Consider the following 24,101-nt stretch of genomic DNA (forward strand, 5'->3'; position numbering starts at 1 on the left):
AATCAACTCTATGCGCAACAATTATTGAAAGTGTACGAAACTTAATGTCCGTGGCTGTATATTGTATCACTGGTCACAATTTAAATTGTAATTTTTATTATTTTATGTTTAAAATTAATTGTTTTGTTTTTCTTATTGGGGAAAATTAATTGTTTGGATTTCGAGTCATCGTGATGATCAACAAAATCATAAATGCTGTAAAGTATTAATACAATGACATTAACTAAAACATTAAAGACAAGCATCACTCAATGATAATATTGTTCATTCAGATGAATAAAACTCTCATTCAAAGAGTCAAGTTTGCAGTCATAAGCAATTAGCATCAGGGTCAAATGATGATAATCATCACAATTAGCATATCAAAGTGGGAGGCTATCATTGATGACTTGATGATTTAAGATTAATTAGCAAACTAGTAGATTAAATTTTCGTATATATATTAACAGTTAATCAATACAAAATGTATCAATCAGGGTAACTCAAGTGATTGATGATCATTGAAGTTTATTTAGGTTTTGGGTTATTTAATTGTCACAAATTGTGACGGTAAGATGAGCGTTAATGGAGGTGGAGCCAATGGTTATTCAACACACTTATTGTTGATGTCCATAGCTTAAAATGTAAAAATTAAACTGAATTTTGGGTTAATTGTGAGCCCGCTTGATTGTCTCAGGCCCTCCGGGCCTTCCTCTGTCGATTTTGACCCTTTTAATGAAGACTCAACCTAGCCTAATTTAAACAAACACAGGGATAAGTGTGTTGGATAGCTATTAACTCCGCCTCCAACCATTAACGCTCATCTTACCTTACACTCAAAGTCTATGGCATTTCCGCCTTCACCTCCTCATCCTTAAATATCAAGTTGAATTTCCTTCATGAAATGGACGATGATAATCAGGATGATGCAGTTAATCTAAATTAAATGATTTAACTTTAAACATAAACTTTTTCTTAAGGGAATCCAATTCACACAATTTTCTCTTTAAATTATCCATCGGTAATACTGCAATATAATGAGGGACAAATAAGACAATACTTGATGTTGATGAGGAAGATGATTGTGTGGTACTTATGTTTAATGTTGTTGTTGATGTTATGATTGTTGATGATGAGGATAAGGATTTGATTGATTGTTAGAATAATTTTTTATTGCTCCAGAACTTTCTAGGAAAATCAATAATGGTAGTTTGGGCTCATTAAGCGGTTGGTGTGTCGATGACCGATGTTCCAACTAAACCATTTCGATTTCATCTCATACTAGTCGGAATAAAAGTTTTAGCTCAACTTGGTTAAAAAGAATCTTTCTCACGTTGATTGTGAAAATGGATTCTTTATCCGATCTAATCTCATTCTTTGATCGGGTTGATGTTTATGGATAAATGATCGTTGGATCTAATTCAATTAATCTTCTCCTAAAATTATCCATTGGTAATACTCTTGTTGAACTTTTGAAAATATACAACCCGAAGCTAATTCTCGAGGAAATGAGAATATCTCTCAGAGGCTTAAATGTAACATATAAGCTGAAGATGAGCTTTAGGTCAATATCATTGAAATGGACCAATGGAAACAAGGAAAAGTAAATGAACAGGTTAAGATGTATAAAAGTCTCGAGTCAAATTTTTCCAACTCTATTGGGCCACAACTTTCGACGAGTCAACGTCTAGTTTTTCTTTTAATATTTTGCGTGTTTTTTTATCTTAATAGTGATTTGTGTTAATAGTTTTTAATTCAAATTTGATACAACTTTTTTCATTTGTTCAAAATATAAATTTCAATCTTAAAACTATTGTGCTTGTTTTATGAACTATGATCAACATGGGAAAAGCTACCCAAGTAAATAAATGTAAGAAAAATGGTTATAAAGAAAAAGTTATCTTCGTTAAAGAAAAAGGTAGAATACAAGGTCAGTGGGTTAAAGGTTCTTTGGTTGCAAGTAAAGTGATCAAAGTGCTTACAAAACACAGTAATCTATGTATCACCTTACTTAAAGATAAAGATGCTGCAACAGTGGTGATTGGAGAAACAGCAAAGGATACGAGTGCTCTAATCGACCTTCTGAAAAAGTACCACCCGGAGCTTATCATCAAGAAGCCGAAAAAAGGAAACTCGAGTAGTCCGAACAACGGGGCAATAGGAGAGGACGATCCTGAACCTGAAAAGCGTCAAAATGAACTTGCAAACTCTGAGATGGAATAATGACCGATACTGACACCAATTATTGATGGAACTCAATCAGCCAATTAACCAACCATTTTATTCACAATTATTCTTATTGATTTTATCTCCTTTTTCTATCTTTCTCTTTTTTTCTTTTTCTCTCCTTATCTCTTTTTTCCTCTCCTTTTCTCTTATATTCTTCTCATTCATCCCATTTTTTATTTATATTTTCGTATTTTGTAACAATTTATTATCCACAATTATTTGTAATGTTCTACAATCAAGCAGGCAAATAATAAATGCTCGAAAGGGCAAAACTTTTTACCTGGTCGAACTCGAAAGAGTCATTTCATTTTCTTTTTTCTTTTTCTTTCGTCCATAGAAAATGTTTGCTTTGTCTTTGAATATTATCAGAAACCTTTTTCTCTAGTTGATTTCGACAACATGGTCAGTCAATTGCTCACTGGACTTCACTTTTTACATTCACATTTGAATATTGTCCATGGTAATATAACACCCGAGGCTATTGTCTTCAATGGTATCAACTATAAATGGATTCACTGGCCTTTAAATGTAATCACTGAATCCGGTCGATATCTTGATTGTTCTGCTTTATTACCAAGGAATCTTAGTTATGTTCCTCCAGAACGAGCAATCAATTTAAAGAGTAAACCATGTAAACGGTCCGATATTTGGTCATTTGGTTTAATTGTTCTCTCTTCTCTCTACCCGGAAATTAAGTTACCACGTAATCCATACTCTTGCTGCTTGTAAAACAGTTGATGAGGTTTTAAAAAGGCTCAATGTAACTGAACCTTTACCAGATAAGTAGTAGATAGGTGGTACTTTTTCAGAAGGCCGATAAGAGCACTCGTATCCTTTGCTGTTTCTCCAATTACCAATGTTGCATCTTTATCTTTAAGTAAAGTGATGCACAGATTACTGTATTTTGTAAGAGCGGTGATCACTTTGCAACCAAATAATCTTTATTTGGCTCAATGTATTAATTTCAATTATTTCCCTCTTAAAGCAAAACGTTTTAATCAGTATGAGCAAGTGACATCGTTGTTTCCATTTTGGACTGAATCGTTGAACATTGTCTCAATACAATTGGTCTTTGACTTTTCTGATTCTCACATTTCTCTTCTCATTGTCCATCTAATGCATGACATTTGTTGCAAGAGTTGATTACGAAAATATCTTCAATTAGTGTCTCTCTCAAGCCAAATTTTACTCTTCCATTTGTCTCCGAGATTTTGTTGCTAGTTTTTGTGCGAATGAGTAAGACTAGCTGGTCTTAAGTGTTTAACTTTAACTAAACAACTTTAACTTGAAGCTTTTACGAATCTTAATCTGTTCATCTTTTTGTTGCCGTTGGCTCATTTCAATTACAGTTTAGTAGTTTCTTTAAAAGTTAGCTATCATCACTTGTTTGTTGAAAACTTCTCTTAGGTTCAAGCCATTAAATGATATTCTCGCATTTCTTTTTCTCGACTTCTCGAAAATTAGCCCCAGGTGGTATTTGTTCAAATGGTCAACAGAGCACTTACACAACAAGCAACAGAGCATCATTAGATTTATTGTCTTTCCGTTATCATCTTTAATTTCACCTCATTTTTAAAAGTACAAAATTGACAGTAAAACTGTCAAAGAAAACATGTAACATTAATGTGTGAAAAGCTTTTGGCTTTTACAAAAATTTGATCAATAATTGTAATATAATTTTCATCGGACTCGGTGGCGCAACGGTAGCGCGTCTGACTCCAGATCAGAAGGTTGCGTGTTCAAATCACGTCCGGGTCAAACTTTTTGGCTTCTGTTCTTTTGCACATTTACTTCCATCTGGTGGAAAAGATTGAAGGTTAATGTTTGTTTTGATTTTGTGTTTTCTTTTGCTCTTAAAGAAATTGATAAACTGAATCAGTTTAACTTGTTGTTTCTCTTATCATTTTAATTGTATTTTTTTCTAGTTAATTGTTTGTTGATTCAGTTTTCAAGTTGAATTTTTTGGATACTATGGATTCAACTACTTCTTCTTCTGATGCTAAAGGTTTTGGTCGAGTGACACTCAATTGGTCGCCCGCTTCTGAGATTATTTGGACAAATGGTCGAGAATTGTTACAATGTATTGATTATCGAGATGATTTTTATAAAGCGATTGAAGATGTTGCCGTCAAAATGAGAGAAAGAGCTTCTCAAGATTATGGTCTTAACGAGTCATATGTTCCTGATGATCCAAAGCTGCGATCACTTTGGACTTGGATTGAATCGGCTAAGGAAATGTCTACTAAGATTCCATCAATCGACAAGAATGACAAGCTAATTGGTGTCCGTCAATTGCTTTTTGGATCAATCATTAGTGACAATTCAAGTACCATTTTAAAAAAAAGCGATCTCAACTACGCTCAATGGGCTGATTTGCCTTCTAACGCCAAGATTCCCGTTTACAAAAGTGATGAGCGTAGTCACTCATTGAACCTTTGTGGTTGGGGCGACAAATTGGATTCTTTAATTGAAAATCTTAAAGCTAAATCACAATTTACTCGAGCTGCTGCAATTTCAGTGTTTAATCTGAAAATGAGAAAAGCAATTGAATGTTTAATCGCAGGTTCAGCGGCTCAGGTTGAGAATGGAGGTGATCCAAATTTATCCACTGTTGCCATGGCTCTTTCGGGTTACACAGGAGAAAAAAATTCTTTATGGAGAGAAATGTGTTCCGCTTTTCGCTGTGAACTCAACTTACCCTATTTAAAGGCCATTTTCTCGTTCCTTACCTCCGAAACTGAAACCTATGAGGAAATCCTTTACGACCATTCCCTTGAACTCTCTGATAGAGTCGCTTTTGCAGTCACCTTTTTACCCGATTCTCAATTACAATATCATCTCGATACCTATTCCGCCATGTTGGTTGAAAATGGTCACATCGATGGACTCTTGATGACCGGTATTACCAACGAAGGATTAGATTTACTTAATCGTTACGTTGAAGCAACAAGTGATGTACAAACTGTTTCCTTTGTGATACTTCACTCACTTCCTAGTCATCATTATAAAGATCCTCGAGTACAACTGTGGGTAGAAAATTATCGAAATATACTCGATTGTTGGAGATTATGGCATAAACGAGCTCTTTTCGATAACGAATGGTTTAAAAGACTAAACTACGATCAAGTTCCTGGACCTCAAATGTTTGTCAACTGTAATTACTGTGGTAAAAGTGTTTCCACCATCCACAGTTTACCTCTCAATAGTATCAGTGGATCAGGTAATCAATTGAAAAACAGTGTTGACCATTTGCACGCACTAAGTAAGGTCAACGCTTCTGTTTTGAAAGCTCGAATCCAGAGTTGTCCCAATTGTCGTAAACCTCTACCTCGTTGTTGTATCTGTTTAACTCAATATGGAACACCGACTCGATTCTCATCTCGAACTGATTACTCCAGTTCGTCCAATGAAACGGGAAAGAAAAAAATAAAACCACACAACAGTTGGTTCTCTTGGTGTCAAACTTGTCGACACGGAGGTCACGCTAAACACATGATGGACTGGTTTATGGAGCAATCAGAATGTCCAGTCAGTGGATGTCCATGTCGTTGTATTTCACTCGATACTGTGGAAAAGTTTCAAAGTTAAAGGATTCAACTTTTCCGGAAGAGAAAACTTTGAGGGTGAACTATCACAATTAAATGATAGAAAAAAGCAGTTGAGCCGATTAAGGATTAAATGAATCACTTTGAGATCGAGAAAAAAACTATCATGACATTCATATAAAAGGATAAGTTCAATGGTGAATTTTTTTCCAGTACAAATGTGAATTTTGTGTACATCGTTTTTTTAATCATCATGTATCTAGTTAATTGTTTGGTATTTATTTTTCTATCCATGGAATTGATTTTTTCTGCTGCTATTCAAAATTCATCTCATCCCAAAGTAACAATCAAAAATTGAACAATGTTTAAATCAATGGAATACGAGATAATTAATTTATCGGCACCGGAACCATTTAGACAGTCTTCAACTTTACCACCTTCGCCTCCAACCACAACCAAGACAACTTTATCACCGACAATATCATCAAATTCAACAACAACCTTATCCACCCCATCAACGCCAAGATCAAGACTGGAAATCGAACTCAATCCCGAATGAAATTAAATCGACAAGACAAATCAGATTTTACTAAAAAACATTCACTCCAATTCCCCGAAATCAAACAAATTACATGTATTCGCTTTTTTCTTCTACATTTGGATACAATTTATTCTCACCTTAATTGTTGTTTAATTGAGCTAAAACATTTTCTTCCCAAAGAGAATTGAAATATTTTATATAAATGAAAAGAGCGCATGAGTATCGCTCATTCAATACTATTGAAATTCAATAGTAAATAAAGTGAAATTGTTTACATTGTTTGTCTCAAACAAATTGATTGATTTCTCTCTAATTACTCAACAATTAAGTTTTATTTTCTTAAAATGTCCCAAATCAGTACACCTTTAATTCGGAACCGAGAAACAATCAAAAGTGTTCGAAATTCCCTTAAATCAGCTCAGAAATTATCTCAACAATCGTTCCATCAATTGACTAAAGGTAATCAAATCTAATTCTGTTTTTCTTTTTCTCTTAATATCAACACACCCTCCAACTAATTGTAATTGATTGTTCGTATCAAATTGTCTCTCTCACCATCATAATCCCATGAATATGAATCATTTCCTTTGAATGGTTAGAGATTCCAATTAACTTGATTCCTTTGATTTTCTCATTTTTCTTTTGTTTTGTTTTCTCATCAGCTGTTCTTGATTACCTTTCAAAAGGATTACCTTTGGAAGTGAATCAACTTTCAATCATAAATGAACTTAATCTTACTGATCACGAATCTAAATTGTTGATTCAAAACTTAATCATCTTATTGCGACATTGCCTTAGATATCGAACCTCAAATCGCTCAGCTAATTTAATTGACATTCTCTCGGATGAGCTCAGGTAAAGTCGATGTCATTTTTTATTCTGTTGATTTCATGTTTTCGTTTTGTCAATGTAAATTAGACTTTCGAAAGATTTTGGACAATTAATACAAAACCAGATCGAATCTGTCAACAGTATGACAAGTATTGTGCCTTATGGACCCAAATTACCCTCTTGTCGGTCAATTAAATGGCGGATCGATGTGGTTATCTCAAGTTGCTCTCTGTCTAAAGTATTGGAACCTTTGATTATTTTTGAGATTCTCACAGATTCAGATCAACGATTACGATTTGATTGTAGTTTAACCAAATTCAATCAACTTCGTCTCGCTGTGGCCGCATCATTATCAGAATTACATCGATTGGAAGAGAAGAGGAAATTTTATCCTTCATTAAGAGCCAATACCATGAGATAAATTGTTCTCGAGACAAATTAACTTAAAAGAAAAAGGAAAATCAATTGGATATATTTTTTTGTGACCAATGAAAATAATAATGTAACTTCAAAATCTTGGGTAAAATTGTGAAATGAAATGATAATTTTATTTACTTAATGTTATTGTTGTGATAATTAGATAACGTTATAGATAATCTATGATCAAAATTAAGGAGGAATAAGTGAAATATGGAGGAAATAGAGAGACAATTAAGATACAGTGACCATTTAGATGAGTTTGAGGTATTTAACGTTTGGAACCACTGTAGAGATTGATTATGTTCAATGACAATGTTATTTTTGTAAATCGGTTTTGTTTTTCAGGTGAAAATGAGTGAGTTGACTTTTCTTTGCATGGTGATTGAAGATGAGAATAGAGATTAATTTTACAAACTGATCGGTGTGTATGTTACACACAATTAGAAAATGCAAGGCACGAAGGCCTAAAAATGTAATAAACGGGAGAGAATGATCAACTAATTACTCAGCTAAATCGTGTAAAGATAAAGGTTGTACCCAAATAGGAGGTGAAAGCATTTGATCATCGGTTGGAGAGGTAAGAGAGTCAGGATCCAAAGTAGAAGCTCCGTTTAATTTTTTATCGTTCAACTTAAATGGCTCATCTTCGTCCATTTCTTGTACTGGTGATGGTTTCCTTGCATCGGAAAAGAAAACATCATGACCATTTTCAACTTCCATTTGTTCATCGTCTTCTAATTCAAATCGATGACCAGTATCACAAGAGAGAGGTGGATTTCCATTTAAAGATGATGATCCTTCTTCCATGGCAATTGAAGAGGCCATTTTGGTAAAATCAATGTCTTGGGTTACAACGAAATCAGATGATTTAATTTTACATGATTTCTCTTCATCGTCATCATATTCCACTGTGAACATTGAATTGAAATCATTTCTCTGGTTATCATGATTATCTAAATCAGAATCGGACATTCCACCCCCTCGATCACTGGTAATTGCAAGGACCAGATCACCGATACTGGAATCTACATTATCAGGCTCTTCCGGTTCAATTTGTAGAGAAAGTGAATTTGTAACTTTTTTGGCATCTGATGTGGAATCTGGATTGGTTGATTCTTGCGATTCTTTTTGTTTTTTCATTGTTGAATTTGAGAGAGTAGGAATTTTACCCTTCATCATTAATTTAATATGTTTCTTGTAACACAATTGCCACTCTTTCTTGGGAATAAAAACTAAAGTTTTCATTGATAACTTTTGATCTTGGAATGGCCAATGTGGTCCGAAAACATTTTCGTCTTCAATCTTTTCAATTATCGTTGAATTTTTACTTTTGCTTTCAGATTTAACATCATTCGAATGCTTCAATTTGTGTTTGAGTTCTCTTTCCTTTTCTCTGTTTCTATCTCGATCTCGATCTCGATGATCTTTATCTTTACTATGACTATTGCTGAACTTGGAACTGAAACTTTTACTTATTCTCTCTTTATCTCTGTCTTTATCACGATCTCTTTCTCGGTCTCTCTCTTTATCCTTTTCTTTGTGTCGTTCACGATCACGATCACGATCACGGTCTCGATCTCGATCTCGATCTCGATCACGATCTTGATTTCTTGAAAGTTCTTTGAAGTTTCTATCTTGTGTCTTATCCTGTAATTCTCTGCTCTTTTTCAATCTATTCTCTTCATCGAGCTTCTCCTTAAGAATCCTTTTCTTCATCTCTAATTCTGTGGCTCGTCTTTTTGCTTCCTTTTCTCTTTCTTCTTTTTCCTCCTGTTCTTTTTGGCGTTTTCTTTCTTGACTTTGGAATTTAGTTAAAGCTCTTGATTTATCAATAGAATAGTTATACTCATGTCGACTATTCATCAATTTTTGCCTCTGAAAAAGGAAAGGAAAGAAACAAATAAAAAAAGATAAGAAGATTAGTAAGAGTAAATAGAATATAAACAAAAAGACATTTTGAATAATTGATCAGCTGATCTTTTACTTATACTTACATTGTAGCATCGATAATGCGTATTTGTTTTAAGATGATCTTCGGCATGTGATGGGCTCCCAAGAAGTATACCACATACTTGACAAAAGTAACCACGAATTGCGATCAAAGTATGGACACCTAAAAGTTTTATATGATTGTTATAGAATAGAAAGTAAATGGTATAGATTAGAAACAATGTTCGGGTGAAATTTAGGTATCAGGTTTTCGAGTGATTAAAATGAGAGAATTATTAATCTACCTAGAATATCAGTATCTCTTTTCTTTGCTGGATCAACTTCTATTTTTGGTCTATTATCGGTTCTCCTCCAAGGTTCTTCTTTACTTTCACTAACTTTCCAATGTTTTTCAGTTGTAAGATGCTTGAGGTATGCAGGAAGATCACTGATGAATATATCACATTGTTTACACCAATGCATTCCAGGGTCGATGAAGTTTTTATCACTAATATCATCGTCCTCGTAAATTGGGACACCGGCGAAAGATTTTATGGCAACATCAACAGGCTCTTGATTCGTCTCTGCATCTTCAGTATTCTTCACCTCTTTATTAGCACTACCGATTCTTTTGGAGATTTCGAATAGTTTTCCTTTAACTTCTTCGATTCTTTTTTCAACATCTTGTTGAAGTTTCAAATTCTCTGCATAAGAGGGATGCTGATTCAAATCGCGTCCTTTGTAACTTCTCAATATATCACCACCTTTTTTTGATGTTTTCTCCAATAAAGCTTGTAAAGAGGTTAGTTGACTTCTCAGCTTTTCTCTATCTTGAATATCTTGCTCCTTTGGAATGGAAGATGTTTCAATAGCAGATTTTACAATTTTAGGAATTCTATTCTGTGGTACGGGTAATTGTTTAGTTCCATTACTGTTATTGTTGGTTAAAGATGTTGAAGTTGAACTGGCAGCAATTAAAGAAGATGTTGGTAAAGTCTCTTCTTTTATAACAAGATCATTACTACTGCCCCAACGATCATCAACCATTGTGATTGAAAGAGTTAAATGATGCAGGTACACAGATACACAGACAGACGAGCTAAAAAGATAAAAAGAAAAATGAGAAGAAAAGTCTTCAAGTAAAGATGCAGTTCACTGATATAAATAATTATTGATAAATGTAATTATGATTAACAAATTAATATCAGAGCTATTCTATTACAAGTAAACAAAAAAAAAAGCTGAAAGGAAACACTGAAAGGAGAAACCATCCAGTAAAACATTGACTCTTCTTTTCTTCCACAGATTAATCAAACCATAGATAATGTCAAGTTTACAATCAGAAGATCACTAATTAAACAATACAATCTTAATTAAATTAAAGATTCCACACAAGAAAATATTAATTAAACTAGAAAAGTGTAAATTAATTGAAGGCTTTGTTATTGTGCGAATGAATCAGTTACAAAAAATTCCAAATTTTGTCGCCATCTATCGGATAGAAACTAAACTAATCTGATATTCGAAATTTTGAATTTAATTATTTTCGAAACAATTAGTTTCCTAATTGTAATTAGAGTTTACGAGTTTCAACAATTCGATGAGGAGAGAGATAATTGTTTCGTTTAACTGGTCACCTTGATCTAATGGTCGTTTTCTATGACCTCAGAAGAGAGAAAGTGTTTTGTTTAAACCGATCACTTGAGTGGAGATTAAGTTAAGTGTTTGAAATTAGAATTAATTGTGATTAGAGTTTTTTTCTAATTTTTACAATTAATATTTGGGCCATTCTCTTAACAGCTACATGTATAGGTAATAAAGAAAGAAAAGGTTTAGTTAAATATTTTAATTTATTCTTAAGCAATTAACATTTGGTGTCATTTCTTGTTTCGTTTTCTCATCTATTAGTTTTGTTGTTGTTGTTTTGATTTAAATTGTGAATATTGAAACAATTTAGTGTAAAGTGCATTAGGGAAGAGGAATTTGTATCATTATTATTGATAGAAGACAGAAAGAGTAATTCAATTAAATTTGATCCTTAATTGTCGATATAATGAATTTGTAGATGGTTCCAATTAAGTTGTCAAATGAAATTTGTCATTGTAATATAATCATCCCCAGGATCACAAAATGTTTCATCATTATCATCACCAAAATTGTTGTTCAATTAATTTACAGTTTGATATTGGATTGGAAACAATTAATTTGAATGATGATATAATAGACAAAGATTTCAACCCAATTAGTTTTAGAAGATGATTAATTATCTCCGGTTTTACATTGTATATATGTATGAAGAGGATGAGAGAGGAGAGAGGAGAGAGAGATCAATAATGTAATATAATTATTGTTGTAATAATTATAATAAATTATACATATCTGGTTAATCAGATTTGTTTTCGATTCATCAGATAACAATTGTTGGGTTGGCAAATTATTAGTAATTTCTGATGGTTTTGATTGGGACAATGAAGATGGTAGCGAAGTTGTAGATGTTGATGATAATGATGATGAAGATGAAGATGAAATCGACGATCGGCTTGATGAACGGCGTTCAGGAAGAACCATTTTATGGACCCAGGGTGAAATAAGTATCCATGATATGTAAAATAAGTGACCTGAAAAATAGACGTGCTTCAGAACGGGAACCCATCGCTTGTATGTTAACAGAGTAAATGAAGCGAGACAATATCCGAACATGTAAACGGTGTAAATATGAAGAAAGATTAATATTGGTAAACGAATGTAACTTTGATTTAGCAAATTGTCCAGAGACTTATTTGATTGTCGTAAATTCTTAATTATTGCCATCACCTAAAAGATAGAGAAACAAAAAAAAGGTTAATACATAGAAACAGGGAGAAATTGATTAAGACGCTAATCATTTTATAGAATTGGATTACATGAGAAGCCATTGTTTGGTTGATTTCTGATCAATCTTATTGAAAATATGTAATATTAACACGATAGTTTGCATGATAAATGAATTAATGTGAGTGAAATTGTTTGGAACAGTCACAATAAAAAGGCTATTAAGTTAAATAGAATCAACAATAAACGGATTATTGATGAATCTAACCAATCATTATACAACGACAAAGAAAATTTTATTGATGAACAATCAAAATTAATTGTAAATCAAAAGTAGAGAAAAATAATAGCTTTAGAAAGCAATGTCACCGATCAATTGTTAATGGTTGAAACTTTTTCACGGTTAATTAAACTACCAATGATTATTGATCAATGTCTATTTGGTAAAATTGATTGGCTAATTGTAATCATCCGATTAGTTCATTTTCTTGTTTAATCATCTTACCTCCCACTCCATTTTCATGATCAGAAACTCCATTCCAAAGGTAACATAATAACCAGATTTCCATCCATGCCAAACAGCCAAGAACATGAGAGTTGCAGCATGACTGATAATCCGATTCCCTAAGAATTTCAATCTCTTGAAAACATATTTTCCTGACCATTGGTTAGTAGTTATATTAAAGGCTTTGATTAGTCCAGTAAAATTTGGAGAGGTTTCAAAAAGATACGGATCTGCATTACAATAGCTTCTGAATGTTGAATTTGACTTGACGAAAGTGAATCCAGACATTATTAGACTTCCCTCCTAAAAGACAAATGAAAAAAAATGATTAATGTTTGATTATCAGGGAAAATCAATAGTAATCATGATTGACTTACAGCGAGAAGCCAAATTCCAATATATTTGCATGTTTGTATCTTCGTAGTTAAAGTAATTAAAGTGAAGCTCATGAAAAATCCTGAGGTCTGAATGAAAAAAGAAAAAAGAAAAGTATTAATATAAATTATCATTGAGTTGATAAAATGAATTTCTTTTCATGAACTATCCATGATTCCAGGAGTTTGTATAGGAATTAAGAAGCAAGAAAACTCCATCAAGATAAAAAAGGAACCAAAGTTAGAATTTAGAATAAAAAAACAATCTATTCTTCTTTCTCTCTCACTTGATTTAGGTGTGGTCACAACAATAATAATAGTTCAACAGTTTAGATTGGAGGTTAATAATAATTTCATATCAACGATGAGTGATTGAAGACAAGGGTGTAAACCTTAAAGGCCTTTGAATAATAGAGAAGATGGAAAAGGTCAAATTGTTTGTTGATTATTAAGTTTCCCTCTTTAAAATCTGATTAAATGATCACAATTAACACAATTGAGCAGAACCAGTTATAATGATGATTTACTTACTTTATAATAATCTGATAGCAAAAGTGATGGAGGGAAATATTTCTCTCCAGCAAGAAAGCAAATTAAATATAAAAGTCCAAGTCCAAGTTTAATACTCGCTTGTGATGCACTGGGAAGGAAAAGAATTAGAATAATTTTGGAATAACAATTAACAGATTAACTGATCATCGTTATTAAACAATTACCATGCAGGTAGAACATTATCTTTCTCTTTGAGAAATTGCTGGAATTTTTTATACTCAAATTGTGGTCCAACCATAAACGAAAAGGGAAGATAACAACATGCGAAAAGTTCAAGAATTTCAGGAGCCTCAGTTATCGGTGTTTCATTTTTAATTGGTTCGCCATCGACTATAACTTTAGCCGCGATTCGTTTACCATCGTAAAGGTCAAAAGCGATCGCAATTAGCCGGAGGGTTAAAACACACTGTGGAATAGTCCATTCGAAACTATATTCATTTGATTTGATTTGTGTAATAAAATAACCAGCTAATAAATAACCCTAGAGAAAAGGAAACAAGAATAAGATAAATTGAAATTAGTTAATCAAAAATTAGTCAATTAATTGTAACAAAAAAAAATGTTCATGTAAATAACAAGGGAGATGAAAAATCAATGAGTCGTAATCATGAATAGTTATCATTACATATTAGTAATTAACAAGGTTAACCTTAGATAGATTTGATTAGTTGAAGTACAGAAAATGATCGATAATTGGTTTTTGTTAATTGCTGATCTAAACCAGAATTTAACCTGCGTGAGCATAACTTCAACAATTAACTCTTGACAATGTTTACATGTAAGTTGTTCCCTGATTGGTAACTAACAATTTATAAATTCTATTCTTAGTTACCTGTTCTTTTTTCTGTCAGAAAAAAAAGGTAACACAATGAAATTAGTCTATTGTTAAGAGAGTCTTGATTGTGATTAACAAGAAATGATCTGTAAGAAATGGGAAAACAAAAGGGAGAAGACAAAATGTATTGAATGCTAATCATTTGCTTTTACAATTTAAAAGTTGCCAGATATTAATGATCGTCTTGTTCAGTCAATATTAACAACTAATCAATAATAGAAATTGTTACATTCTGTTTTAACAGGAAATAGTAGGACAATTAACCATCAGGGGGAATCAATAATCAAGGTGAAAATATAAAAGTATCAAATTGCAATAAGTGTGAGCTTTGCTTTCGGGTATCATATGGAATAGGTAACATACCAAATTAAAAAGAAACGCAAATGTTACAGAAAATTTAGTCCCACCAAACCATTTAAGAACAAAATACATGGTGAAGATTGTGATAGTTGTATGGAAAAAATCATAGCCTACAAAGGAAGAGAGAGAGAGAGAGAGAGAGATGATGATGAGGAGAAAATCAAAAGAGAAAAAGAAGAAAAATAAATGATAAAATAGAGAAAAGAAAATATTTGCAGTGTTAGGTGAATCGATTTAACATTTGGGATAATTTTCTCAAATGGTGTAAGGTTATTATCAATATTGATCAAGGTTAATAATCAAATGGATCCATCTTTTTTTAGATTAATGTTTGTTGTGTTTACTGAGAAAAATGTTATGATTTTCTCTCTATCATCCCATTTGAAAAGAAGTGATGTTGATGACAGAGGATGAAAGATGATGATGATGATGGTCTAAGAAAAAAAGATGGATGTATTTCCAGTTTTCTTTCTCTCTATCAAAAAGAAACCAGAAAATCTGAATCTCTGGTGGAATATAAAAGCTTTGATAGCTAGTGGATAGTAAACTGACCATAATTGAAAAGTCCCAAGGCCAGACCAGTTCCTGAGAAGAACAATTTTTTTATCACTTCACTTCGATTGACGATTAAACAATTATAAATAATGGCCAGTGGATAACCTAAAGATGGCGAGTATTCAAGAGAGAAGAAGAGGAGAAAGATTAGTTTATTATATTTGGTAGAAAAAGCAAATCTTGGTAAATGGATTACCAGTCTGTTTTTTTTGTTCTATTCTATTAATATAAATTGTTGTTCTGGTGATAAGATTATCGGGAGATAGAAACCCAAAAAGATGTCTGATTTTGTGCATGTGTTGCGAGAATGATGATGATGTTTATACATATGAAAATGAGAAACATCATCAGAAAAGGATAAACAAGAGATTAGATATTGAAGAGGATTAGAGGTTTTTCGATTACGTCTGACTAACATTGAAAATCAATAAATTGACAAAAGGAAGGTAACAAATTAGATGTTTAAATGAGAAAGAAAACTTACCAGATAAAAGTGAAAAGAGGATCTTAACAGCAACTACATTGGCACCAAAAGTTGCAATATATACAATGGGCGAGAAAGATGAAGATTGTTGATGATGATCAATATCCATTGTGAGAGAATTAATTGTTGACTCTAATTGTGATGTATATTTTGTGTTTTAAATGGAAGCAAAGGTGAGATAAGATAAAATCACCGTAGAAGCACAAAATAAGTGAGAGAGAGAGAAAAAAAAGAATAGAATAGAATAGAAAATAAAGAAACAAAATCACAGAAAAAAAAGAAAAGATTTTTTTCTCTATTAAATGTGTCTTTTAATTAGAGAAGAAAAAAAATAAATATTTGTATATATTTATAACCCTTTTAAGTAAATTACATGATTCTCACTGGGAACAAGTGGAACATTAAATTAAATTGATTAGATTAATTGTTAACAAAAATTAGAATTCATGTTTAACTAATCGGTTGAAGATCTCAAGTGAAAATGAAAATGAAAACATCGGTTGAGAGTAACTCATTTATCGGATACTTTGTACTTAGAATCTAAACTTTGGATAAAAGAAAGAGAAAAGAAAGAGAAAAATTGAAAGAATATCTTTTCTTTCCGATCCACTCCGATCGATATTCACTTTTCCGCAAACCGGATCCAAATTGTTGGATTAATAATTAATCATTAATTTAATTCTCACTTTTTCAAAAGGCAATTTACTTTGTTTCAATTGAATTGTCGAGATTAGATTATTTGAAAAGTAAATTTCAATTTATAAAGATTCGGATCCAATTTGTTCATCTCTCTTTTTCTAATGTCAAAAAAAGATGAGGATGATGAAAGGAAGATGATGAAGATGATACTCCATAGAGAGCCATCTATTACTATTGATGGAAAAGATGAAAATGTCTACGAATTGGACTTACAATTAGTTAATCAATAAATCAGGGAGATTGGATTGGTTGCCAATTAGTAAAGTCTATTATTATTGATCAGATTTTCACTTTCAATTGTTATCCTGTTTTTATTGATTCTCATCTTGTCTGTTTCTTGAATGAAATATCGTAGTTGCAGTTGAAAGAGTAACAACTTGTAATTAGTTTGATTTTTGGGGATATTCCACAATCACCAGTAATTAGACCAAATTAGTTTCGTATTTGTGGCTGAAAAGTTAACCTTATCCATCAGGTTATAGTAATTAGAAGTTTTCATCGAATCTGCTTATTGTCATCGATTAATGAATATCAATAAGATCAATCGAAGATCTTTTTATTTACAAAGTGAACAAAAAATTAATTGACATGAGTCAGATTGTTCGGTATTATGTCTTCAGGGCATTTTCACCACAGTCTAATGATCCTCATCACTTTCATATTGATTATCTCATGAGACATTAGGAGGGAAAAAAGTTCTAATAATTTCCAAGTGAGGATCAAAATGGAATTAAGAAAAAGTTACAATTTTCATAACTTCAACTTCACAAAACAGTACAAAAACCAATAGATTATTAAATCAACTTTGATAATATTTAACTTTTTTTTCCTGATATTAATTCACATAGAATTGAAACAATTTAAAAACCAATAATTCACCACCAAAGTAACAACCATACATCCAACTAATTGGATCTAATTAATACAAAAGAACAATTAAATTGCCATTTCATAAACAGTCTAATTTGTTATCGATTTAAGCATTATTTATTTCAACGTAATTATATAAAATATTGAATAGATTATTTGGAATGAAACAAATGATCTATCTATAATTTATCCGATTAACAATTAAATCAATAGAAAATGGCGCTAATCTGATCTGATCAGCATTTTAATTTTTCAATCTGGAGTAAGAAGTGAAGATGAACTGACAATTTTAATATCAGCTAGAGGTTGATCCTTGATTGATAGTCGAACTAAATTGCCATTGATTGACTGCATTCGGTTAATTTTACCAAGAATATGGCAAAGAGTTTCCTTTGGTTGATCACTAAAATTAAGACTTGATTCCAAATAACGTTGAAGTAAATATATGTAAGCACAGTACTCCAATCTATTGAAAATAATGAGCGAAAAAATTAAAGGCTTTTTCTATAAAATAGACTATCATTACCTTATTGCCTCCGGTGACTTGAGATTTGGTAGGTTACTATTGAACAGCATTATAACAATAATGAGTTGGTTGATGATTAAATTGTTTCTCCAAATTGGATCAAGAGTTGTCGCAAACTCAAGATAATCCTCGTAAAACGATTTGTCAAATCGCTCTATGTCTTCGTATTTAATTGTCATTTTGGTTCCTTTTATCTATAATTTTCAATAAATTATTATTATAATGATGAATTTTCTCACAAGTTCTCTCTAAGTTTGATCGAAGTTTGAACTTTCGCAGTCGAATACAAAGATTTGATGACCTTAATTTTTAATATTAGCTATTCAATTATCAAAATCTGCTGTTAATATAAGATATAACTCAATTGTTCATGTTTTTCATGTTCATTACATAATTTAATGAGAGATAATTTGCCATTGTAAAATTGTCTCACCACAAAGATTAATGAGCTCCTTCACTCTTTGAATAATCTCTAACAGGTAATAGACGGCGTTCATAATTGCACTAGTTTCTATGGTTAAGTATTAATAATTGCAGTCGAAAGATGTAGAAAGAGCAAAAAGGTAAAAAGGTCAAATGATTTCGATAAAGCTTATCAGTGATTTGTTATCATGGGATTTCTGGTTGAGGATTTTAATCACTTTTGTTTCTTTGTTATCCCGTAATCAAGATAATCAATTGAACTTCACTAGTTTACTTACCGGCCAAAGTAAATTTTCTACATCAAATAAGAAGATGCCTCTCATCGCCACTATATCGGCATAAGTACCTCGAATTAATTTCATTTGATCTTCGACGGGAAGCTCAGCGTATGCGGTTAACTTCTTGGTCATGGAGAGTAAATAACCGACCGAAACATTGTAACAATCATCAATCAAACTTTCTGCAGTAGTAATTGGGCAAGCCAAAGGTTCGTTAAAAACTCCATAGGCCAAGGTAAGTTCTATTAGTCGAGTCTCTTCCATTGAGTTCAGCGCTAATGTTGCCATGTGCTTTTCGTTTCTCATGTTGATTCGAGTGAAATAAGAGTCAATTATATGATGGAAAACATTCAAACTAACTGCTTTAGATGATTCCGATTGTGAAGATGATAATGATGATGAGGTGGATGTAGATGGTAAGGTTAGTCTAGTTGGTTTTACAAAGTTATCAATTTTTTTATCAATCTCTTCAGTTACCCAGTATTTCATTTGTTTACATAGACTTGGTTCAGGTGTTTTCATTTGATTTTGAATTGACGACGATGATGATGATAAAAGTGGTGATTCTGTTGATTTTTTAATTGGTTCTATTTCTGGTGTGTTGACTGAGAATGGTGATATTGGTTTGGTAGTTGTTGATGATGAGGCTGATGAAGATGAAGATAATGTTACATGTGAACACAATGGTTTTGGTTGTTGCTTCTTGACTAAATTCTGGTAAACTGGCAAACAATCTGGATCATAACTGTTGATAGTCAACGAATTTACTTTCATTGATACATCATTAGCACCTTTGCTGTCTAAAGCACAAACATCTTGACTTGATCGCTCTGGAGATGAAGTAATTGAGAGAGAAGGAGATGAAGAAGCTGATGATTTACCTGTAAAAGTGATAACAGATGATCTTTGTAATGGACTTGATTGAGCTGAATTACGTGAGATCGAACTTCTTGTAGGAGTTTCATTTGCCTTCACAAGATGAGCAAAAAAGTTCTGATCAGAAATCTTGTGAAAAAATTGAGCTACTGATTGCCTATTATTATTATCAATCGGTTTATCATTTGTATTTATGTTTATTGGAGTTGAAGTAGTTGATTGCCATTGCCTATTGACCCTTGATCCATCTAAACTCTGTCCATTAACATTAGTGCTTGGCCAATTTGAGCTTCGCCTTTCATGATTAGTTCCAGCGTTGGAACTACTATTACTATTTCCACTAATTGAACTTCCTCCGACACTGTTTATAGCACCACTTCCACCTCCTGTTCCAATCGGTGGGTTTGTTTTGAACCTTTTAGTCGATTGTCCACTTGTACCCATTTCTCGCCGAAGTTTACGTTCTTTTAAAATCGCTCGTCGAATTTTCAACTGCTCTTCAGATTGAATCCATTCTTTTATCATTCCAACAGCAAAACATTTCTCTAGTCTACATTTGCGACAATGTTTGCGAGTTGCGATTGTAATTTCACAGTTATCGTTGAATGGACAAGCCAGCTTCTAGTAGGGAAACAGTTAAAGGATTAAAAGAGTACCGAAGACTAAAAGTGCATTACAAAGGTACTTACATCACGTTCATTTGCCGTTCTCCTGAAAAAGGCCTTACAAGATTCACAGGTTATGGCACCAAAATTATTTCCAAAAGATTTGTCTGAACATACAAGGCACGAAATTGGTTTGTCGGGTCTAGAAGAGGGCACGTACGAACGCAATGAGGCTGTGTCAGGAACCATCATGAAAATGGTTGATTCCAAATGAAAAGATCCAAAGAAGAAAAGTTCAACAAAGAACGAACTTAATCAAAATGATTAAAGTAACCTTGATGAACCCAAGACTGTCAATGGAACAGTTTGACTTTCCGCAGTTTCTGTTGCTGTGTAACAATTAGAAATTAAAAAGTCAATTGATATAATAAATGGATGAAGCTATAAAATATTTCTTGTAAAATCCGCGATCAAACTAAACTGATCTAGTGATCTAGTTGAATGTTCAACGATTGAATATAAACACTGATACCATGGATTAAGGTGAGTTCACTAATTACGAGCAATAGCAATAAGTTTAAGTAAATAACTATCACTATAAATATAAAAAGGACACTAATTAGTTGAGTGCTCAGTGTATTAAGGACAAAAAAAGTTTATCATCATTGGTTAATTATCTTGGTGAGATAATAATTAATATGGTGAGAATATCAAATGGTACGCAAGTTTCGTTTGTGTAATTAAAACGTATATAATTGTTACTTAACGATACAGGGAGTTCCAATTTCACTATTTTGTTATTAATCATCATCTAATTAATATGATTAACTTTGTTTCCTTTGTCTTACCTAATCAATTAATTCATTAATCTTCAGCACCTTTGAAACTTTGTATCCTTTTTCCAGATTAATTTGTCCTTTACAATTAATACTAATTGAATTCATTTCGTATTCAAACAAATGATAAAGTTGCATAAAACTTACATAAACTTTAACCATATGAAACAGTGGATCTCTTTACCAAGATGTTTAATATTACTTATTAATCATTTTCAATTCTAATCAAAGAATCATATTGAATTGCAGGAGGGTTAAAACACACTGTGGAATAGTCCATTCGAAGCTATATTCATTTGATTTGATTTGTGTAATAAAATAACCAGCTAATAAATAACCCTAGAGAAAAGGAAACAAGAATAAGATAAATTGAAATTAGTTAATCAAAAATTAGTCAATTAATTGTAACAAAAAAAAAATGTTCATGTAAATAACAAGGGAGATGAAAAATCAATGAGTCGTAATCATGAATAGTTATCATTACATATTAGTAATTAACAAGGTTAACCTTAGATAGATTTGATTAGTTGAAGTACAGAAAATGATCGATAATTGGTTTTTGTTAATTGCTGATCTAAACCAGAATTTAACCTGCGTGAGCATAATTTCAACAATTAACTCTTGATAATGTTTACATGTAAGTTGTTCCCTGATTGGTAACTAACAATTTATAAATTCTATTCTTAGTTACCTGTTCTTTTTTCTGTCAGAAAAAAAGGTAACACAATGAAATTAGTCTATTGTTAAGAGAGTCTTGATTGTGATTAACAAGAGATGATCTGTAAGAAATGGGAAAACAAAAGGGAGAAGACAAAATGTATTGAATACTAATCATTTGCTACAATTTAAAAGTTGCCAGATATTAATGATCGTCTTGTTCAGTCAATATTAACAACTAAGTGGATAGTAAACTGACCATAATTGAAAAGTCCCAAGGCCAGACCAGTTCCTGAGAAGAACAATTTTTTTATCACTTCACTTCGATTGACGATTAAACAATTATAAATAATGGCCAGTGGATAACCTAAAGATGGCGAGTATTCAAGAGAGAAGAAGAGGAGAAAGATTAGTTTATTATATTTGGTAGAAAAAGCAAATCTTGGTAAATGGATTACCAGTCTGTTTTTTTTGTTCTATTCTATTAATATAAATTGTTGTTCTGGTGATAAGATTATCGGGAGAGATAGAAAACCCAAAAAAAGATGTCTGATTTTGTGCATGTGTTGCGAGAATGATGATGATGTTTATACATATGAAAATGAGAAACATCATCAGAAAAGGATAAACAAGAGATTAGATATTGAAGAGGATTAGAGGTTTTTTCGATTACGTCTGACTAACATTGAAAATCAATAAATTGACAAAAGGAAGGTAACAAATTAGATGTTTAAATGAGAAAAGAAAAACTTACCAGATAAAAGTGAAAAGAGGATCTTAACAGCAACTACATTGGCACCAAAAGAAGTTGCAATATATACAATGGGCGAGAAAGATGAAGATTGTTGATGATGATCAATATCCATTGTGAGAGAATTAATTGTTGACTCTAATTGTGATGTATATTTTGTGTTTTAAATGGAAGCAAAGGTGAGATAAGATAAAATCACCGTAGAAGCACAAAATAAGTGAGAGAGAGAAAAAGAATAGAATAGAATAGAAAATAAAGAAACAAAATCACAGAAAAAAGAAAAGATTTTTCTCTATTAAATGTCTTTTAATTAGAGAAGAAAAAATAAATATTTGTATATATTTATAACCCTTTTAAGTAAATTACATGATTCTCACTGGGAACAAGTGGAACATTAAATTAAATTGATTAGATTAATTGTTAACAAAAATTAGAATTCATGTTTAACTAATCGGTTGAAGATCTCAAGTGAAAATGAAAATGAAAACATCGGTTGAGAGTAACTCATTTATCGGATACTTTGTACTTAGAATCTAAACTTTGGATAAAAGAAAGAGAAAAGAAAGAGAAAAATTGAAAGAATATCTTTTCTTTCCGATCCACTCCGATCGATATTCACTTTTCCGCAAACCGGATCCAAATTGTTGGATTAATAATTAATCATTAATTTAATTCTCACTTTTTCAAAAGGCAATTTACTTTGTTTCAATTGAATTGTCGAGATTAGATTATTTGAAAAGTAAATTTCAATTTATAAAGATTCGGATCCAATTTGTTCATCTCTCTTTTTCTAATGTCAAAAAAAGATGAGGATGATGAAAGGAAGATGATGAAGATGATACTCCATAGAGAGCCATCTATTACTATTGATGGAAAAGATGAAAATGTCGCTAGATAGCGAAAAGTTCAACTTTTTTTTGCTCCTGATGAATTTTGATTTAATTAACTTTACCTGTGAATTAAAAATTTAATTTTGTGTTATTATTGTTTGTCTTATTCCAATGATCAAATTGACACCAATATTATTACAGTGCGACAGTTACTTTAGTTGTTTTCTCGTTACTCTTAAAACTGAGATTCTTATTGCGTCGTAATAACTACAACCACCTCTCATCTAAGGTTAGTATCACATAATACATCTTACTAATTTTCTCTCTCTCTCTATTTCTTCCCATGATTTAAAATAGCACAATTTAAAAAAATTCTGATTTAAAATTAAAATATTTAAAGTGTTTATATTTAAAAAAAAAACAAACAAACAAACAAAAACTAAAAAGGATTATCACCATTAGATGCATCCAACCAAATGAAGACAAGCCAATGAAGCCACCAAATTATTTAATAACTGATTTTAAATTGTATTTGAAAATTTATGTAAACTGGGCGGTTAGCTCAGGGCCTTAGGGCAGTTGGACTAAGTCCAATGGAAATGTATAAAGCATTAACCTCGGGGGTAGGTGTAATAAAGTAAGTGTCTACGAATTGGACTTACAATTAGTTAATCAATAAATCAGGGAGATTGGATTGGTTGCCAATTAGTAAAGTCTATTATTATTGATCAGATTTTCACTTTCAATTGTTATCCTGTTTTTATTGATTCTCATCTTGTCTGTTTCTTGAATGAAAATAT

General features: G+C 31.9%; 5 protein-coding genes and 1 non-coding gene across 9 annotated transcripts; 3 read left to right on the forward strand and 3 right to left on the reverse strand.

The window, feature by feature from the left end:
- Window positions 1-3,894: 3,894 nt before the first annotated feature.
- On the forward strand, window positions 3,895-3,966 carry Trnaw-cca (transfer RNA tryptophan (anticodon CCA)). The gene has a single exon. It is a non-coding gene; the product is annotated as a tRNA-Trp (tRNA).
- Window positions 3,967-4,024: 58 nt separating this feature from the next.
- Window positions 4,025-5,902, forward strand: LOC128397691 (GATOR complex protein MIOS-like). The gene has a single exon (XM_053358440.1). It carries the CDS (start codon window positions 4,180-4,182, stop codon window positions 5,794-5,796), a length of 1,617 nt encoding a protein of 538 aa, XP_053214415.1. The 5' UTR covers window positions 4,025-4,179; the 3' UTR covers window positions 5,797-5,902.
- On the forward strand, window positions 5,841-7,684 carry LOC128397790 (COMM domain-containing protein 5-like). The gene is made up of 3 exons (XM_053358545.1): window positions 5,841-6,753; window positions 6,957-7,149; window positions 7,213-7,684. Exons 1-3 carry the CDS (start codon window positions 6,639-6,641, stop codon window positions 7,544-7,546), a joined length of 642 nt encoding a protein of 213 aa, XP_053214520.1. The 5' UTR covers window positions 5,841-6,638; the 3' UTR covers window positions 7,547-7,684.
- Window positions 7,647-10,926, reverse strand: LOC128397647 (myb-like protein X). Its single transcript, XM_053358393.1, has 3 exons — window positions 9,780-10,926; window positions 9,540-9,658; window positions 7,647-9,420 (listed from the first exon to the last, which is right to left on the reverse strand). The coding sequence occupies exons 1-3, from the start codon at window positions 10,519-10,521 to the stop codon at window positions 8,047-8,049; spliced, it is 2,235 nt and encodes a 744-aa protein (XP_053214368.1). The 5' UTR covers window positions 10,522-10,926; the 3' UTR covers window positions 7,647-8,046.
- A 379-nt stretch (window positions 10,927-11,305) lies between these two features.
- Window positions 11,306-16,359, reverse strand: LOC128397682 (lysophospholipid acyltransferase 5-like). Its single transcript, XM_053358428.1, has 8 exons — window positions 15,951-16,359; window positions 15,464-15,571; window positions 14,915-15,021; window positions 13,881-14,197; window positions 13,696-13,804; window positions 13,168-13,254; window positions 12,791-13,093; window positions 11,306-12,288 (listed from the first exon to the last, which is right to left on the reverse strand). The coding sequence occupies exons 1-8, from the start codon at window positions 16,057-16,059 to the stop codon at window positions 11,734-11,736; spliced, it is 1,695 nt and encodes a 564-aa protein (XP_053214403.1). The 5' UTR covers window positions 16,060-16,359; the 3' UTR covers window positions 11,306-11,733.
- A 1,235-nt stretch (window positions 16,360-17,594) lies between these two features.
- On the reverse strand, window positions 17,595-22,766 carry LOC128397656 (nuclear hormone receptor HR96-like). Of its 4 annotated transcripts, none has more exons than XM_053358411.1 (7): window positions 22,475-22,766; window positions 21,980-22,087; window positions 21,211-21,389; window positions 20,312-20,616; window positions 18,747-20,243; window positions 18,046-18,239; window positions 17,595-17,985 (listed from the first exon to the last, which is right to left on the reverse strand). In XM_053358411.1, the coding sequence occupies exons 4-7, from the start codon at window positions 20,477-20,479 to the stop codon at window positions 17,772-17,774; spliced, it is 2,073 nt and encodes a 690-aa protein (XP_053214386.1). In that variant the 5' UTR covers window positions 20,480-20,616; window positions 21,211-21,389; window positions 21,980-22,087; window positions 22,475-22,766; the 3' UTR covers window positions 17,595-17,771. The 4 variants fall into 4 exon arrangements, with proteins under 4 accessions (XP_053214386.1, XP_053214398.1, XP_053214379.1 ...); XM_053358423.1 differs by having other exon boundaries at window positions 18,747-20,240; window positions 21,211-21,402; XM_053358404.1 differs by having other exon boundaries at window positions 21,211-21,402.
- Window positions 22,767-24,101: the final 1,335 nt, after the last annotated feature.

The sequence above is a fragment of the Panonychus citri genome, unplaced genomic scaffold, assembly GCF_014898815.1.
Source record: "Panonychus citri isolate SS breed McGregor unplaced genomic scaffold, ASM1489881v1 Contig00001, whole genome shotgun sequence".
In the NCBI taxonomy this organism is placed as follows: domain Eukaryota; kingdom Metazoa; phylum Arthropoda; class Arachnida; order Trombidiformes; family Tetranychidae; genus Panonychus; species Panonychus citri.

Bases quoted from the DNA above. Each gene is read 5' to 3' on its own strand.
- LOC128397691 (XM_053358440.1), top strand. From the start codon at position 4,180: ATGGATTCAACTACTTCTTCTTCTGATGCTAAAGGTTTTGGTCGAGTG.
- LOC128397790 (XM_053358545.1), top strand. From the start codon at position 6,639: ATGTCCCAAATCAGTACACCTTTAATTCGGAACCGAGAAACAATCAAA. The intron at 6,754-6,956 runs GTAATCAAATCT...TTTTCTCATCAG, and splicing joins GTTCCATCAATTGACTAAAG to CTGTTCTTGATTACCTTTCA. The intron at 7,150-7,212 runs GTAAAGTCGATG...AATGTAAATTAG, and splicing joins ATTCTCTCGGATGAGCTCAG to ACTTTCGAAAGATTTTGGAC.
- LOC128397647 (XM_053358393.1), bottom strand. From the start codon at position 10,521: ATGGTTGATGATCGTTGGGGCAGTAGTAATGATCTTGTTATAAAAGAA. The intron at 9,659-9,779 runs GTAGATTAATAA...TAAAACTTTTAG, and splicing joins AAGAGATACTGATATTCTAG to GTGTCCATACTTTGATCGCA. The intron at 9,421-9,539 runs GTAAGTATAAGT...TTCCTTTTTCAG, and splicing joins CGCATTATCGATGCTACAAT to AGGCAAAAATTGATGAATAG.
- LOC128397682 (XM_053358428.1), bottom strand. From the start codon at position 16,059: ATGGATATTGATCATCATCAACAATCTTCATCTTTCTCGCCCATTGTA. The intron at 15,572-15,950 runs GTAAGTTTTCTT...CGCCATCTTTAG, and splicing joins CCTCTTTTCACTTTTATCTG to GTTATCCACTGGCCATTATT. The intron at 15,022-15,463 runs GTCAGTTTACTA...CTTCCTTTGTAG, and splicing joins CTTGGGACTTTTCAATTATG to GCTATGATTTTTTCCATACA.
- LOC128397656 (XM_053358411.1), bottom strand. From the start codon at position 20,479: ATGATGGTTCCTGACACAGCCTCATTGCGTTCGTACGTGCCCTCTTCT. The intron at 20,244-20,311 runs GTAAGTACCTTT...TTTCCCTACTAG, and splicing joins GAACGGCAAATGAACGTGAT to AAGCTGGCTTGTCCATTCAA. The intron at 18,240-18,746 runs GTAAGTAAACTA...TGAAAATTATAG, and splicing joins TAGAAAATTTACTTTGGCCG to ATAAAAGGAACCAAAATGAC.